This window comes from Dipodomys merriami, unplaced genomic scaffold (genome assembly GCF_024711535.1).
Source record: "Dipodomys merriami isolate MVZ:Mamm:240054 unplaced genomic scaffold, mDipMer1.0.p SCAF_7, whole genome shotgun sequence".
Taxonomy (NCBI): Eukaryota; Metazoa; Chordata; class Mammalia; order Rodentia; family Heteromyidae; genus Dipodomys; species Dipodomys merriami.
The window spans coordinates 19497307-19510648 of NW_027206290.1; the positions used below are offsets into that span (position 1 = coordinate 19497307).

At 39.2% G+C, this 13342-nt stretch overlaps 1 protein-coding gene across 5 annotated transcripts in view; it reads left to right on the forward strand.

Moving 5' to 3' along the window:
• Ccdc18 (coiled-coil domain containing 18) overlaps window positions 1-13342 on the forward strand; it is an 82839-nt gene that overhangs the window by 25898 nt on the left and 43599 nt on the right. For 4 of the 5 annotated variants that reach the window (XM_070007673.1, XM_070007671.1, XM_070007672.1 and 1 more), the window contains 6 exons: window positions 2901-3192; window positions 6591-6715; window positions 7976-8136; window positions 9396-9616; window positions 12255-12365; window positions 13091-13222. In XM_070007673.1, coding sequence (XP_069863774.1) covers window positions 2901-3192; window positions 6591-6715; window positions 7976-8136; window positions 9396-9616; window positions 12255-12365; window positions 13091-13222 — 1042 coding nt within the window. The remainder of the gene's footprint in view (window positions 1-2900; window positions 3193-6590; window positions 6716-7975; window positions 8137-9395; window positions 9617-12254; window positions 12366-13090; window positions 13223-13342) is intronic. The other variant, XM_070007675.1, reaches the window with a different exon arrangement.

Below are 13342 nucleotides of genomic sequence, written 5' to 3' on the forward strand. Positions count from 1 at the left end.
TTGGTTGAAGATCTATTGTCTATAAATGTGTGGGATTATTTTTAGGTGTTTTATTCTATTCCATGCTCTACTTATCTGTTTTTGTACCAACACTATTTGTTTGTAGTTTATTTATTTATTTTTTATTTTTTTGCTCTGGTTCTGAAGCTTAAACTCAGCCTGGAGCTCTGGCTTGGTTTTCTTGCTCAAGGTTGGTGCTCTTACTTGAGCCAAATCTCTACCTCTGGCTTTGCTCATTAATTGGAGATAAGAGTCTCACAGGGCTGTGAATGTGGCTTAACGGTAGAGTGCTTGCCTAGCATGTATGAAGCCCTAGGTTTGATTCCTCAATACCACATAAACAGAAAAGCCAGAAGTGATGGTGTGCCTCAAGTGGTAGAGTACTAGCCTTGAGCAAAAGGCAGACTTTCCTGCCCAGGCTATTTTTGAACCAAGATCCTCAGGTCTCAGCCTCCTGACTAGCTAAGATTATAAGTGTGAGCCACTAGCACCTGGCTGCTAGTATAGACATTTTAATGATATTATTATTCTAGGTCATACATATCTGTGTCTTTGCATTTTTTTTTTTGGTCCGTCCATGGGGCTTGAACTCTGGGCCTGGGTGCTGTCCCTCAGCTCTTCAGCTCAAGGCAAGCGCTCTACCACTTGAGCTACAGCACCACTTCCGGTTTTCTGGTGGTTTATTGGAGATAGGAGTCTCATGGTCTCTCCTGCCCGGGCTGGCTTTGAACCGAGATCCTCAGATCTCAGCCTCCTGAGTAGCTAGGATTACAGGCATGAGCCACCACTGCCCGGCATGTCTTTGCATTTTTTGTGTCCTCTTTAATTTCTTTTAACAGTGTTTTACTGTTTTTAGTTGAGATATTTCACCTCTGCTTAGGCACATTGTTTATTTTAAAACTATTATAAATGGTCGTTGTTGATAAATTTCTAGTTGAATTTGAGTATTATTGACATCCAGCAGCACTACTGATTTTTGTATGTTGATTTTATATCCTGCAACTTTACTAAAATCATCAGTTAGGTTTTTTTCCATCAGTTGTTTTTATTTTTTGTTTTTTTGTCGGTCATGGGCTTCAACTGTGGGCCTGGGTGCTGTCCCTCAGCTTTTCAGTTCAAGGCAAGCACTCTACCACTTAAGCCACAACACTATTTCCAGTTTTCTGGTGGTTTATTGGAGATAAGAGTCTCATGGGGGCTGGGAAGGTGGCTCAGTAGAGTGCTTGCCTTGCATGCATGAGGCCCTGGGTTTGATTCCCTAGCACCACATAAGCAGAGTTCAGAGTTCAGTCCATGAGAGTTCAGTCTCATGGACTTTTCTGCCCAGGCTGGCTTTGAACTGTGATCCTCAGATCTCAGCCTCCTGAGTAGCTAGGATTACAGACATGAGCCACCAGTGCCCAGCTTTCATCAGTTTTAATAGACATTTGGTAGATTCATATTATCTACAAAGTGATAATTTGACATCATGTTTTCCAATTTTGAAGTCTTTTTTTTTCCCTCTTACTTGATTGCTCTGGCTTGTACTTTGATTACTATTTTGAAGAAAAGTAGTGAAAACAGACCTTATTTTCTTATTATTTCATATTTCTTATGGTCCAAATATATGAAGAGAAAGCTTTCAATTTTTCCTCATCCAGTGTAATGTTAGCTATGCTTATTATATATGACCTTTATTGTGTTGAGGTTTGTTCCTTTCACACCTGTTTTTTGTTTTGTTTTGTTTGCCAGTCCTGGGCCTTGAATTCAAGGACTGGGCAATGTCCCTGAGCTTCTTTTGCTCAAGGATAGCACTTTATCACTTGAGCCACAGCACTACTTCCAAACTTTTCTGTGTATGTGGTACTGAGGAATTGAACCTAGGGCTTCATGCATGCGAGGCAGATTCTCTACCACTAACCCACATTCCCAGCCCCTATGGTTTATCATTCTATTGACTTGGGCGTGTTGAACCTTCTTCCTTGTGTCTCTAGGATAGTTTCCTCTTGATCATGGTAAATATTTTTCTCAGTGAGCTGTTGCATTGAGTTTGAAGTACTTTGTTGATGATTTATACATCTATTTTTATCAAGGATATCAACCTATAGTTTTTTGTTGTCATGTCATTACTTGGTAAGTTTCTTTTTTTGGGGGGGGGGTTCGGTCATGGGGCCTGAACTCTGGGCCTGGGCACTGTCCCTCAGCTATTCAGCTCTAGGCTATCGCTCTACCACTTGAGCGCCACTTCCAGCTTTTTTTCTTTTTGCTTATGTGGTGCTGAGGAATTGAACCCAGGGCCTCATGCATGCAAGGCAAGTGCTCTACCACCTTTCCAGCCCCTCCTTTTTTTTTTTTCCTAGTCCTTGGGCTTGAACTCAGGGCCTGGACACTGTTCAAGGCTAACACTGTACCACTTGAGCCACAGCACCACTTCTAGCTTTTGCTGAGTAGTTTATTGGAGATAAGAGTTTCATGGACTTTTCTCTAGGTACAAAACACAGTCTGTAGATCTCAGCCTCTTGAGTAGCTAGAATTACAGGCATGAGTCACTAGTGCCCAACTCAAACAATTGGTTTTTTGTTGTTGTTATGCTTTGTTTTTGTCCTTTTTGGGGGGCTTGAACTCAGGGCCTGGGCGCTGTCCCTGAACTTCTTTGTGCTTAAGGCTCGTGCTCTACCTACCACACGAGCCACAGTGCCACCTCTAGTTTTTGAGTGGTTAATTGGAGATAAGAGTCTTAAGGGGACTTTTCTGCCTGGGCTGGCTTTGAACTGCAATCCTCAGATCTCAGCATCCTAAGTAGCTATTATTTCAGGCATGAGCCACCATCTCCTGGCTTCAAACATTTTTTAAAGTGAAAACAGACACTATTATTGCAAATGGATAGATATTTTCACTTTAATGATTTTTTTTTAATTTAGGCAGTTAAAAGAAGAAAATAACAGTGTAAAAGAAAAACTAAGAATTATGGCAATGAAAAACTCTGAAGTCATGACACAGTTAACTGAATCTAGACAAAGTATTCTGAAGCTAGAGAGTGACTTAGAAGGCAAGGATGAACTATTGAGAGAAAAATTTTCCCTGATGAATGAAAATCGAGAATTAAAGGTCCGTATTGCAACACAGAATGAACGACTGGATTTGTGTCAGCAGGAAATTGAAAGTTCAAGGGTAGAACTGAGAGGTTTGGAAAAAATGATATCCCAGTTGCCAGTAAGTATATCTGAAAAGAAATTCACTGTAGTATATTATACAATGGGAAAGATTTTACTCTAGCGGTTTATGAGAAACCATCACTTTGTGATTGCTTTGTTAGCTTCTGTTTTCTGCTTGTTTATACTTTTAGCCAAGTTTCTTTGCAATATAATCCATACTTACTTCCCACACACTAGCCTTTCTGGTCTTCCTTTTTTGCTCTTTCAGATGTCACATTTCTTATATGTACTGTAAAGTCACCTTGTTAAAATGTACTCTTCTGGGCTGGGAATGTGGCTAAATGGTAGGGTACTTGCCTCCCAGGGATAAAAAGCCCTGGGTTCAATTCCTCAGTACTACTATACAAAAAAAGCTGGAAATAGTGCTGTGGCCTATGTGGTAGAGTGCTAGCTTTGAGCAAAAGGAACTCAGGGACAGTGCCCAGGCCCTGAGTTCAAGCCCTAGGACTTAAATAAATAAATAAACAAACAAATAAATAAAAATGTACCATTCTGAACTGGGAGCCAGTGGCTCATGCCTATAATCCTAGCTACTGGAGAGGCTGAGATCTGAGGATCACAATTCAAAGCAGCCAAGGCAGAAAGGCCCCATGAGACTCTTATCTCCAGTTAGCCATTCAAGAACTGGAAGTGGAGCCTGGCTCAAAGTGGTAGGAGCACTAGCCTTGATCAAAAGAGCTTAGGGATAGTGCCTAGGCCCGTAATTCAAGCCCTATAACCAACAAAAAATAAAATAAAACGTATTATTCTATAGTTTTTTTTAAATTGTGAGTTTTATAACAATCATCCACTTCCAAATATTTTTTTCTTCTCAAAAGATCTCTATGTCCCTTTATAATTAGCACTCTCCCATCTCACCCTTGGGAAACCACTAATAGTTTCTGCTTCTGCAGATTTGTATTTCTAGACATTTCATATGAATATAATCATAACAATATGTCTTTTATACTTGTTAATGTATACTTTTAGTATTTTTTGGGGGGGTCCAGTTGTGGGGCCTGAACTCGGCCTGGGTGCTGTCCCTCAGCTCTTCAGCTCAAGGCTAGCGCTCTACCACTTGAGCCACAGCGCCACTTCTGGCTTTTTTTTTTTTTTTGCTTATGTGGTGCTGAGGAATCGAACCCAGGGCCTCAGGCATGCAAGGCAAGCGCTCTACCACTGAGCCACCTTCCCAGCCCCTACTTTTAGTATTTTTGAGGATCATTTCATATTGAGACATATATGAGTAATTTTTATTTTAGAATACAATAGTATTCTATTGTATGGATATACTGCATTTCATTTAACTATTAATTGATAGACATTTGGGGTTATTTTAATTTATGAATAACACTGGTAAAAATATTTGCATAGCTAGCACAGTGTCTTACTCCTGTAATCCTAGCTACTCAGGAAGTTGAGATCTGAGGATCACAGTTCACAGCCAGCCTGGTCAAGAAAGTCTGTGAAACCCCCAGAAAACCTGAAGTGTTACTGTGGCTCAAAGTAGTAGAGCACTAGTTTGGAGTGGAAAAAGCTCAGGGATAGCTCCCAAGCCCTGAGTTCAAGCCCAATGACTGACCAAAAAAATAAAATATTTGTGTAGAAGTCTTTGTGGCTGGGTGCTGGTGACTTATGCCTGTAATCCTAGCTACTCAGGAGGCTGAAATCTGCAGATCAGGGTTCAAAGCCAAGCCCAGGCAGGAAACCCTGTGAGACTTATCTCCAATAAACCACCAGAAAACCAGAAGTGGCGCTGTGACTCAAGTGGTAGAACACTTGTCTTGAGCTGAAGAGCTGAGAAATGCAGGCCCAGAGTTGAAGCCCCACGACCAACAAACAAAACAAAACAAAAGAAGTCTTTGTTTGGACATGTTTTTATTTTCCTTGGATAGATACCTTTGAATAGAATTGCTTGGTCATATGTTGATTTATACCAAACTTTTTCAAAATGACTACATCTTTTTATATTCTTTTTTTTTTTTTTTGGTCAGCTGGCCATGGGGGTTGAACTCTGGGCCTGGGCGCTGTCCCTCAGCTCTTCAGCTCAAGGCAAGCGCTCTACCACTTGAGCTACAGCACCACTTCCGGTTTTCTGGTGGTTTATTGGAGATAGGAGTCTCACGGTCTCTCCTGCCCAGGCTGGCTTTGAACTGCGATCCTCAGATCTCAGCCTCCTGAGTAGCTAGGATTACAGGCGTGAGCCACCAGCGCCCGGCTCTTTTATATTCTTTTCAACAATTTATGAGGGTGCTTGTTTCTCTATGTCTTTGAAATATTTGTTATTTTTTGGTTTTGGTGAGAACAATCAGTGGGTGTTAACTAGTGTCTCAACTAATCTTACCACATGAGCCACATAGTCTTACAGATTTTTTCTGCTCAGGCTGCATTCAAATCTTGAGTAGCTAGGATTAACAGCATGAGTCCCTGGCACGGGCTCACTGTGGTTTTAATGATAACTTATGTTGAGCAGTTTTACATGTACTTACTAGACTGTCTCAGAACTTTAAAATATCCATCAGTGAGAACAGGAAACCAGGGAGGCTGGGTTCTGATGGCTCATGCGTGTAAGCTTGTCTTCTCAGGAGGCTGAGATCTGAGGATCATAGTTCTTAGCCAACCTGGGCAGACAAATCTAAGGTTCTTACCTCCAGTTAACTTTTAAAAAGTGGAATTTATTTAATGTTCAGTCTGAGAATGTGTCCTAGTAGGAGTGTTTGCCTTGCTTGCATGCATGCATAGAGCCCTGGTTTCAGTTCCTCTGTACCACATAACAGAAAATGCCAGAAGTGGCAAAAAAAAAAAAAAAGTAAAGGTGTAGCTCAAGAGGTAGAGTGCCAGCCTTGAGCAAAGAATGAGTCTCTTGAGTTCAAGCCCCAGTACATGTACATACATACAACACACACATACAAAGGAATTCAGTGAGTTTGTGTTGGTAATTTGTTAGTGATAGGAGTGAAGATAAGATATTAGAGAAATATATCATGCTTGGTTTTTTCCTGTGGATACATGTTAGATTGAATGGTAGATTCTTAAGAATATTAAATTATTATAAAGCATGGAATTATGAACTGAAAAGCTCGGAAACCATCTAATACCATTAATAGCTATTCTGAAATTTGTTTATCTTATTCATATTTTAAATACTGCTATATAACTTTAGCTATATATACATTGAAAATACTGTGTTTAACACTGTAATTTGTTTGTATATAATGTTATGTTATGAAATACATTCTTATTGATCTGTAACTCAAGCTTAAGTACAGATTTTCATTATCTTAAAATTTCATAGTAATTTAAGTTCTACTTACGGATAGACTTGAGATTGTTTCCATTAAATTTATATAAATTTTCAGACTTGAGTTCTGAATAGGAAAACATGTAAGTTTTAAATGTTTGTTTTTAAACTTACAGTTTAAAAGAGAAATACTTGGCTTTAAGTCGCCTCTTTCTAAGCATCAGATGAGTGGTTTGTCACACAAGGAAGACAGTTGTGTTGGCTGCTGTGAGGCAAATAAAATGATGATTTCGGAATTGAGGTATACTTTTCAGATCTTAAGTTTCAGCAAATATAATGGTTTTATTTGGATGTTAAGAAATTGTCAGGCATGTTGCTATAATGTCAGCCTTAGGAATGCTGAGATAGGAGGATCACAAGTTTGAGGCCATGCTGTGCTATCTAGTGAGTTGGAGGACAACCTCAAACTCAGGACTATGTGGTAAGGCCCTGTGTCTTAAGTAGATGACTAAAAGAATAACTTTAGGGGCTGGGAAGGTGGCTCAGTGGTAGAGTGCTTGCCTTGCATGCATGAGGCCCTGGGTTCGATTCCTCAGCACCACATAAGCAGAAAAAAGCCAGAAGAGGTACTGTGGCTTAAGTGGTAGAGTGCTAGCCTTGAACTGAAGAGCTGAGGGACAGCACCCAGGCCCAGAGTTCAAGGCCCATGACTGGCAAAAAAAAAAAAAAAAAAAAAGAATAACTTTAACCAGGCGCCAGTGGCTTACACCTGTAATGCTAGCTACTCAGGAGGCTGAGGATCGCTGTTCAAAGCCAGCATGAGAATCTTATCTCCAGTTAGCCACCAGAAAGCCAGAAGTGATGCTGTGGTTCAAAGTGGTAGAGCACTAGCCTTGAGCTGAAGAGCTTAGGGACAGTGCCCAGGCCCAGAGTTCAAGCCCCATAACCACCACCAACAAAAAAAAAAATAACTTTAGTTGAGAATGAATACGTTTAGTTGAGATAATATTATATTGATTCCTCAATTTAGAATTGATTCTTTTTAACATTTTGTAATTTTTGTTTCAAATCTGTTTTTTTAAAATAAAAAATAGAACATTACAGGATGGGTAATAATCTTCGACTCTAACTGCTAGTCTCATTCGCCCTTAAAAATACATCATCTATTTTTAGATGCATATTTTTTCTATCTATATTATACTAATACAATATATGTTTATATTGTTTTCAGTTTTCTCTTTTTTATCCAGAATCATTTAAAAAATCCATTCTGGTTAGCTATATTAATGAATAACTGATAAACTGATGTGGCTATCTTAGTTGAATTTTAGAACTGAAATTGCGTGGTCACGGGGTGTCTGACTATTCAACTTTACTAATTTCTATCTAGTTTGGAAGGTGTGAGAACCAATTTATAATACTATTTTAGTTGACAAATTTCCATATCACATATAAAAGTTTACCAATATGAAAATTTTAAAGCTTTTCCCAACTTTAAAGGTTAAAGCAAAAATACTATGAGATCTTTTAATAATTTTTGGCTGTTTTCCTTTTATGTCAGGATTAAACTTGCAATGAAAGAGGCAGAAATTCAAAAGCTACATGCAAATCTGACTGTGAATCAGTTATCTCAGAATTTTATTGCTTGTAACGATAGTCAAGAAACTGGCAAATTAAATATTTTAGAAACAGAACCTGTAAAACTACGTGGTAATCAAATAGGTGAGTATGTTATATTGAATTATTTTCATAAATGATAAACAGAATTCTTTTTTTTTGGCCAGTCCTGGGGCTTGAACTTGAATCCTGAGTAGCTAGGATTACAGGTATGAGCCACTGGCGTCCAGCTCAACATTGTATTTTAACCTCCAGTTTTCAGAGGATGGGACTGGGAAGGGTACGCTATCTGCAGCTTTTGAAACTGCACATAAAGAAACTACATAAAAATATTATTAATTTATGCTGGCACCAGTGGCTATTCCTATAATTCAAAAGGCTGAGATTTGAGGGTCAAAGCCAGTCCGGGCAGGTAAGTCTGTGAAATTCTTATCTCCAATTAACCACCAGAAAACCAGAATTTGCACTGTGGTTTAAAGTGGTAGAGCAAGCCGGGCGCTGGTGGCTCACGCCTGTAATCCTAGCTACTCAGGAGGCTGAGATCTGAGGATCTCGGTTCAAAGCCAGCCCGGGCAGGAGAGACCGTGAGACTCCTATCTCAAATAAACCACCAGAAAACCGGAAGTGGTGCTGTAGCTCAAGTGGTAGAGCACTCGCTTTGAGCTGAAGAGCTGAAGGACAGCGCCCAGGCCCAGAGTTCAAGCCCCACGACCGACAAAAAAAAAAGTGGTAGAGCACTATCCTGAGCAAAAGAGCTCTTAGACAACTTCTAGACCCTGAATTCAAGCCCCATGACTGACCCCCCCCCCCCGGCCAAAAAAAAATCTTAATAAATAAAGTACAATTAAATTTCTGGCACAAGGGACAATCTTAAGCTTTCTAGAAAAGTGAATGCTCTAGAGTCTTCTTTGTTATATATTGAATTTAGAAACTACATTACCATATTTAATATATGTGTTTTCCTTATGTTTCATTCTCTATCCCTCTTATTCTGTGAATCAAAAACTAAACTGGACACTAGTAGCTCATGCCTGTAATTCTAGCTACTCAGGAGGCTGAGATTGTGGTTCGAAGCCAGCCTGGGCAGGAAAGTCCATGAGACTCTTACGTCCAATTAACCACCAGAAAAACTGGAAGTGGCCCTGTGCCTCAAGGTAGAGTGCTAGCCTTGAGCTCAAGAGCTCAGGAACAGTGCCCAGGCCCAGAGTTCAAGTCCCATGACTGACCAAAACAACAACAAACACACACACACACACACACACACACACACAAACTAAATTTTATTATTAAATTATCCAACTATTTAAATTAAATTTCAATTATTGATGTTTTATTTAGAACAATTTTGATTTTGTGTTTATTAGCAGAAAGTGTAAAAGGTCGAAATCAACAGATAAACAAGCAATATGAAAGAGAGAGGCAACGACTTGCTACTGGAATAGAAGAACTGCGCACTAAGCTGATGCAAATAGAAGCTGAGAATTCTGATTTGAAAGTTAACATGGCTCACAGAACTAGTCAGTTTCAGCTGATTCAAGAGGAGCTGCTAGAGAAAGCTTCCAACTCTAGCAAACTAGAAAGTGAAGTAAGCTTGGAATTAACTGAGTATATTTATTAAATTTTGAGATAGGAAGAAAGGTATTCTTGTGAACTTTCCTAACACTTTAAGTCCTGAGTTAAAAGGTTTTTGAAAATAGTACTATATTAAGTTATAAAAAATTTTTAAAATCATATTGGGAAACATGTTTTGACTTATGCTAAAAGTAAGAAAATACTCTCTGAAAATGGGTCTCAAATTTAGTGGAACTAAACTACCTTACACCAGCTTAGATTCTTGTTGAGCATACTGAAAATACAGAAAGTTCTTTTTCCAACATTGATACTTCCACCACCAGAAATAATTACTGCTCTCTTTGTACTAATTTTAATAGTAATTACTGCTTTTAAAAATGAGTTAGAGGGCTGGGATGTAGCTCAGTGGCAAAGCGCTTGCCTAGCAAGTGCAACGTCCTGGGTTGGATCCCCAGTACCAAAAAAGAAAAGACAAAAAAAAAAAAAAATGAGTTAGATAGCCAGGCGCCAGTGGCTCATGCATGTAACCCTAGCTACTCAGGAGGCTGAGCTGTGAGGATCGTGGTTCAAAGCTAGCCCTGGCAAGAAACTCTGTGAGAGTCTTATCTCCAATAAACAACCCAGAAAACCAAAAGTGGCACTGTGGCTCAAGAGATAGAGTGCTTGCCTTGAGCTGAAGATCTGAGGGACAGCACCCAGGCACAGAGTCCAAGCCCCATGACCACCACCACCAACAACAAAAAAGACTTAGAGAAGCCAAGCACCGGTGGCTCATGCCTGTAATCGTAGCTACTTAGGAGGCTGAGATCTGAGGATTGCAGTCCAAAGAGTCTCTCCCAAGACTCTTATCTCCAGTTAACCACCAGAAATCTGGAACTGGTGGTGTGGTTCAAAGAGGTAGAGTGCTAGCCTCAAGCAAAATTGCTGAGGGATAGTTTCAAGGCCTGTGACCAACGGGGGGGGGGGGGGGGGGGGGGGGACGGGGCGGGGGCGGGGAATGGTTAGATACCATCTCCTTGGTTAAAAAAAAAAAAAGGCTCCCCACACTTGGGCCTGTAGACTGTATCATTGGCCATCTTTCTAGAACATAGCAAGCTTGTACTTAGCCTAGAGCTTCTATACTTTCTGTTTCCTGTATTTGTTTTTTCTTTTGCATGACCGACTTCTCATTATTCATCTCACAGCCATCTTTGCCGTCTACCTGAAGTTACCCCCAGCCAGTCCTTTTCTATTACATGGCTTAGTTTACTTTTTTCCTCTTTTTTTTATTGGTTGTGGGGCTTGAACTCTGGGCTTGGGCGCTGTCCCTGTGCTCTTCAGCTCAAGGCGAGCGCTCTACCACTTGAGCCACAGTGCCACTTCCGGTTTTCCAGTGGTTTATTGGAGATAAGAATCTCACGGACTTTCCTGCCCAGGCTGGCTTTGAACCGTGATCCTCAAATCTCAGCCTCCTGAGTAGCTAGGATTACAGGTGTGAGCTACCGGCGCCCAACCTTTTTTCCTAATTCTTAAAATACCTATTTTGCTCATGTGTTTTTCTCTATCACAATATAACCTTATAAGACAAGACCTTAATCTCTCTTCTTCACTATTAGATCCCTAGTACAGGGGCTGGGAAGGTGGCTCAGTGGTAGAGTGCTTGCCTTGCATGCCTGAGGCCCTGGGTTCAATTCCTCAGCACCACATAAGCAAAAAGAAAAAAGCCGGAAGTGGCACTGTGGCTCAAGTGGTAGAGCGCTAGCCTTGAGCTGAAGAGCTGAGGGACAGTGCCCAGGCCCAGAGTTCAGGCCCCAGGACCGGACCCCCTCCCCCAAAAAAAAGAAAGAAAAAAAAAGAAAGATAGATCCCTAGTACATCTAACCATGCTTGCATATAGGAATTGTCAATGAATACCTGTTCAGTGAATAAAATTTTTCAAATATCACAAAACATTCATGATCTCCTTGTATGTTCAGTGTTCAACATAGGTTTTGGTTTCAGAGTATGAACCAAGTATAACTCTTGTGTCCCTTAGATACTAAATATAATCTTTTTGTTGTTGTTGTTATTGGTCTTTGGGGCCTGAACTCTGGGCCGGGGCAATGTTCCTCAGATCTTCAGCTCAAGGGAGCACTGTACCTCTTGAACCACAGCTCCACTTCTGGTTTTCTGAGTGGTTTATTGGAGATAAGAGTCTCACAGAGTTTCCTGCCTGGGCTGGCTTTTAACTGCTGTCCTCAGATCTCAGCCTCCTGAGTAGCTAGGATTACAGACGTGAGCCACTGATGCCCAGCTAAATATGATCTTTTTGCTTGAAAAAATGGGTTAGAGTGTAGTTCTGTTTGAATATACAAGTGTCTGACTTACATTAATTATGTATTCCATAGTTAAAGAGGTGGTGCAATACTCTGCCCTTCCTTTCACTATATGAAATATATATGAAAAATATATATATATGAAATATATATATGAAAATATATATATATATGAAAAATAGCTCTTGTTCCTTAAGTATTTATGCAATTATGAGGTTTAAAGATCTATTCTCTATGTAGCCTACATTGTTTGTTACTATAAATCTGCCTAATTTATTTAAATGCAATGTATAAAGCTTTGGAGAAAGGAACAGGTATTTGATTTACCTTTTAAAACTAACTTAATATTTATTTCAGATGACAAAGAAATGTTCTCAACTTTTAACTCTAGAGAAACAGCTGGAAGAAAAAATAGTTGCATATTCTTCTATTGCAGCAAAAAATGCAGAACTTGAACAGGAACTTATGGTAAAAATTTACCTTTGTTGTTGTTGTTGTTGTTGTTTTTTGGTTGGTAATGGGGTTTGAACTCTGGGCCTGGGCACTGTTCCTCAGCTCTTCAGATCAAGGCTAGTCCTCTACCACAGTTCCACTTTTGGCTTTTTCTGCTTATATGGTGCTGAGGAATCGAATTCAGGGCCTCATGCATGCCAGGCAAGCACTCTACCACTGAGCCACCTTCCTAGTACTGTTTTGTGTGTGTGTGTGTGTGTGTGGATTGTGTCTCTCTGTGTCACCCAGACTAGTCTTGATTAGATTCTTTTTCCCAAATATTACAAGTATGCAGCACCGTACCCAGAAAATTTTCCTTTTACTTCAAACTTAGTTTGACTTTTAGGTACTTAATTTGTGGCAGCATGTTTGTTTTTACAGCATTATTATAAAACATAATTAAAGTATGGTACAAAGTATAAATTGTATTAAAGTCTTTATTTTTTTGTTTTTAAGATAATAGGCTAACAGAACAATGTATTATCCAAGTTTGGTCGTTTTTATACTAATAGAAACAAAAGAAATGCTAGTTTTTTTATATGTTCTTGAATTTTTTAATAGTTTAAACTCATTTTGAAATATTAACGATTGTGATTTCTCAAGGATAAAGTCTGTTATATTTATTGTTTGACTAATACTAATATATTTTCATGTAAAACTGGCTTTCAGTTATATTCTTTTACTATGTTTTATATTTCTAGGAAAAGAATGATAAGATAAGAAGTCTAGAAACTAATATTAATACAGAACATGAGAAAATTTGTTTAGCCTTTGAAAAAGCAAAGAAAATTCATCTTGAACAGCATAGAGAAATGGAGAAACAGATTGAAAAAGTATGTGTTTTTTAAAATAGTGTAAACTCATTTTGAAATATGGTGTATTTATTGCTTGACTAATATATTTTCATGTAAAAATGGCTTTTACTTGGGGTATTCTTTTCAGTATATTTTAGG